General features: G+C 27.8%; 1 protein-coding gene and 1 long non-coding RNA gene across 2 annotated transcripts in view; both read right to left on the reverse strand.

The window, feature by feature from the left end:
• Window positions 1-784, reverse strand: part of LOC107638189 (isoleucine N-monooxygenase 2-like) — a 3,440-nt gene extending 2,656 nt beyond the window's left edge. Inside the window, exon 1 of the mRNA XM_016341357.2 lies at window positions 87-784. Within this exon, the coding sequence (XP_016196843.1) occupies window positions 87-688 (602 nt within the window). The 5' untranslated portion in view covers window positions 689-784. The remainder of the gene's footprint in view (window positions 1-86) is intronic.
• On the reverse strand, window positions 1,810-3,005 carry LOC110271385. The gene is made up of 2 exons (XR_002362077.1): window positions 2,927-3,005; window positions 1,810-1,924 (listed from the first exon to the last, which is right to left on the reverse strand). It is a non-coding gene; the product is annotated as an uncharacterized LOC110271385 (long non-coding RNA).

Genomic DNA, 5,002 nt, shown 5'->3' on the forward strand with positions numbered 1-5,002 from the left:
AATTGTTATTAACTAAAAAATAGTCAATTTTCTAGTTGAACTTAAAAAAGAAAAAGAAAAAGTTTTTTTTTCAATTGATATCCCACCTTCTAATAATGTTACCACAATAATGCCGTCCCACAATCCTCGTATCCACAAGACCGCCACCATTCTTGTTGCATTGATTGTAAACATAGAGAACGATGTTGTCGGCTTCCTCCACCCTCTTGTCTTGTAGCCATTGGAGTCTTCTTGGAGACACCAATTCATTGGCCATAACTCTCTTCATTCTCTTCCATTGTTCTCCATAGGGCGCAAATATTGTACTCAAGAACCCACTTGAGACATGTTCACTAGACCAATTCATAGGCCTCGACGCGAAAATTGAATCTTGTTTTGTCAATAATTCGCGAGCAATTTCAGGACTAGTGATGGGAATAACATGAATGTTACCTAGACGAATGCATGCGATTTCGGTGTTTAGATCACTCATGATCTTATGTATCCATCTAGCTGCTGATTTGTTTGCTAGCATTTCAGGTAGGTTACCAATTATAGGCCATGGTTTTGGTCCCGGAGGAAGCAATGTAGTTTGTTTGCGTTTTGAAGTGATTTGGTGTTTGAGGAATTTGAGAAATGGTGTGATGAATCCAACAAGTAAGAGAAGGAGATACCAAAATCGTAGAGAGCTAATAAGAGAAGATTCCATGGCTTGAAAGTGAAGTAAATTGATGAAGTTCAATTTTAGGTTTAAGCTAAGATAATGTGTATGTGATGATTATTAGGGTTTAGTTTGATGCGTTGTTTAGTGTGGTTTTCTTTCTTTATTTATAGATGTAAGATATATGTGATATCATCATGTGGATGGAAATAACACGTTTGCATGGTATGATGATTTGGCTAGAGTAAATTAAAGGTGTTTGTTACGGTAAGATGATAAATTTATTCGTACCGATACGTTTAAAATATGAATAAGTAATAATAAGTCATGTGAAATTTAGTTTACACATCAGTATTTAATTTTTCTTTTTTTAAATATATATTATATCACCACTTTTACTAAAACACTCCTTTAATTAAATGAAAATAAAAATATATTTTTTATTTAATTTTATAAAAAGTCTTAAACATCCTTACTTTAATTGATTAAACAAAAATATCTTTTTAAATTAATCAAATTTTAGAATTCAATTAATCCTAATTTTATAATTTCAAATAATTTAAACAATAAAACAAAAACATATATAAAAAAAATAAAAAAATCAATCGTTCTTCATCTTCTCTAATTCTCCTGATTATTCGTGCCCTTCTATATTTACATTTCTACTTAAATTTGACTTTCAAAAAAAAAGCCAAATTATACATTTCACGTATATGAAATTTTAAGTGTTTTTTATTTTTAATATTGTTTTTAAAATTGTGAAGGAAAAAAAAAGAGATTTATTATTCTTATTAATTTTTTTATAAAATTCTGAAAAACAAAAAACACTCAAAACATTAGAAAATAAAAAGACTAATTCAACATAACTTTAGAATCCAAAAGAAAGGTATTTTATTAGGCAAAGTATTTGATGGAGCTTTCAAAAGAGAGTTTCATCTCATGGAGCTGCCTAAATTATTTACAACATGACCCCAACTCACTATGGTGTATTTGCTTATAAGTAACCATGTGATTTATATTTGTAAAATAATCCCAAACTCACAACATCTAAATACATATTCGTTAATGATCTGGTTCTGTATTAGTAGCATTAGTAAGCATAATTAATAAAAATATATAAATGAAAACCTCTTTATATCCGTCCATCTACCAACTCCATATTTAGATAACCTCAGAGAGAGTCCACATCCTCTGATGCTTTCTCCGATCTTTCTTTTTAGATCTTTTTGGTGTCAAATATTCATCCTCAGAGTCCGAGGAAAACGCCTCCTCATCATCAAGTATCTATAAAAACAAATGGCTTGCATTGTTAAATGAAAAAGAATAATGTCCAGTAATAAAAGAAGATATAGAAATGAATAACATAATATTAGAATATAGAATTACGAGCAAACTAGAGGTGATTATTGATCTTGTAATTGAGAAATAATGTACAATGAATCTAACCGTGGTGGAGCTTAGTTCAGACAAAGGAGAGCCATGGCCCTCCCAAACTTTTTATAAAAAATTTAGTAGTATTTTTTTAAAAGATAAAAAATAGTTCAATTGGCTTAAATACTTTACTATGACTTAAAGTATCTAATAAGTTCAATAAATAACACTCTCTCTATCTTTAAGTTCAAATATAAAAAATTAGATATTTTGTATTTATTTAATTTAATATTATTTTATATTTTACTATTTATTTAATTTAATTTTTTATATGATAAAAAATAATAGAACATTCAAAAATTATTAATATTATTGTATTTGTATAAATTGATAAAAAAATTTAATAAATATTATAAATTTTAATATTTGTCTTTCTAACTTCTTCTTTACATATTTTACAGGATATATATTCAAATTTTTATATAAAATAATAATGAAAAATCAAAGAATTGATACATTTTTTAAGAGGAAGGCTAATATTTAAGAAGGAGAACATATAACTTTTACAATATCAACACATGTAGATAGTTCTTCTACTTTAATGAATCACAAAAAAAGTGAGATATAACATTCAAAAGTTCAAAAAGTTACATCTGATGACTTTAACCTTAACTTTTTGGAACGAGATCTTGAGAAACGGCTTTAAATTTGGCAATATCACCCAAACCAGAGAAATGAGATTAGACGAGCTTATCTTAAATGTGGTTCATATCAAAAATATTTTGACAATTATTTTCTATCTGACCCCCCAAAATTTTGTTTCAAGTTCCGCCACTGGAATCTAAGCCCCACTTCGAAACAAGCAATACACGAGGGATGCACAATGAGGCAAATTCATTTCAGATAAAACCCTACCTCTTTCTTTGCTCGGCCCCTGTGAGCTTTCAACTTTGGGATTGTCACATCACTAATTCCATTACTAGACTGCTGAATCCTAGATAAACTACTGAGAAATTTTTGTTTCTCACCCTTCTCTCTGTACCATCTTCAGGAACGATGCAGTACGAAGCAGTTGAGGTGAAAAGACAAGTGCACTAGTGGGAGTAAGCTATTGACGACGTAGATAGCGATACAAAACATTAAACGTTTACCTTAAGAAGGAAGAATATGCGATTGTTTTAGCTATAGTTATACAAATTAAGGGAATTAGGATTTTCTGTGTGTCTTGCTTTATTTTATTGAGTGATTGCATATTGTAACTATGATGTTTGTTGTTATAATCATTTGGTATGAGTAAAGCTTGTCATTGTTATGCCTTCATAGTTTAGCATGTCCGTTTTTCATGTTAGTATTTTCAGATCCACTTATATTTTTCAACTAGTAACTATTTTAATAAAAACTAGTTATTTAATATTTTTATATATAAATGATTTTATATTTGTTTTAAAAGAAAAGTTTTACAAGATTTTAAGTATCAGCTACTACTGAATATAACCCAAATAAAACTTAACTCATTTTAAAAACATTAGGGTGTTACACACGGTGCCAGTGACGATGAAGAAGACGCCGCCCCGGCCGCTCCATCATCGGCCATGATGTAATATACAACAATTCAAATCAAAGAAGCAGTGAAGCAGTGTGGATATCAATAATGAGATAGTTAGTGGATTGATTCATGAACTTGCTTGGTGACTTTGGAATATATTATTCGCTACTTGCAATACTTTGATGGATGATTGATACATATATTTGTTATAAAAAGACCTTGGTCGTGACAATTGCTTTAACCACTAATTTTATTATACCAACTACTATATTATTAAACTCTTGATATTAGACTTAACCAATCTTAACTTGTCCTTTAGCATCTCAAGTCATATGTCCAACATGATGCTCACTCATTTATAGACAATTATTCTTATGATTAAAGAATAGAGAGGTGTAATCAAGGTGAAGCTATCAGCTATGGCCATGTTCCCCTCCAATTTTGTAATTTTTCTCTTTCAATTCAAGTAAATGGAATTGTGTTCTTAGTTCATTTTAAGTCATAATTTATATTTTTCCTCATCCTTAAATATATATAATATTCTTGTCAACTTCAATACAATCTATTAGAACGGTCATTTAAAAATAAATCTATAATTAACGTAACTAACGAAAAATATACAATTGAAAATTATATATGTACAAAAAAGTTCAAGAGTTAATAATTTTATTTTCAAAAATATTATTTGTACACTAAAATCAGTTATTAAAATCATTCACTAATGTATTGTGTATAAATATATGTATGATTTAATTTATTTTCAACGTATATTTATATTCTAGTATGTATTTTATATTGATAGCTGATTTTAGTGTACACATAGTATAATTCTTTTATTTTATATTGGTTAATATTTTTAATTAACAGTTAAATATTTTTAGTCTAACAGTGTAACTAATAACATACTTTTAGCCAATATTTTTTTTTTAATTTATATCAACTGGTATTTTAAATTACAGAGTAACAAATCAAATAGAGTTTATTAGAAAACCAATTTGTCGTAAACAATAATTATGTCAAGGTTCAATGGTTCATGATGTACATACCAGTCTTAGTCAATAATAAATTAATAATGTATATATCAACTTGTAGAGAAGTAAGGATTAAAATATTCGTAGTCTTTGCATGAAATATTTTTTTTTGTGAGCCAAGTCTTTTTATAAAAAGAGTTTACATCACAAGACTAACCCATAAACAATAATTATTAGAGAAAATTCCACTTCCCTCTCCTGCGAAATGTTAAAATGACACTCCCTTTCTTCTATTTTATAAATGTACATTTTTCTTCCTTCTAACTTTTAAAAAACATCCTCTTTAATCCATTTTAAACTTTTTATGTTAACTAATGTTAACTTTATCCATTTTTTAAGCAAAAAAAATATTTTTTAAAAAAATACTCATTAACAAAAATTATATTTTTTATTATTAAATTTTTCTTACCAAAA

The sequence above is a fragment of the Arachis ipaensis genome, chromosome B04 (assembly GCF_000816755.2).
Source record: "Arachis ipaensis cultivar K30076 chromosome B04, Araip1.1, whole genome shotgun sequence".
In the NCBI taxonomy this organism is placed as follows: domain Eukaryota; kingdom Viridiplantae; phylum Streptophyta; class Magnoliopsida; order Fabales; family Fabaceae; genus Arachis; species Arachis ipaensis.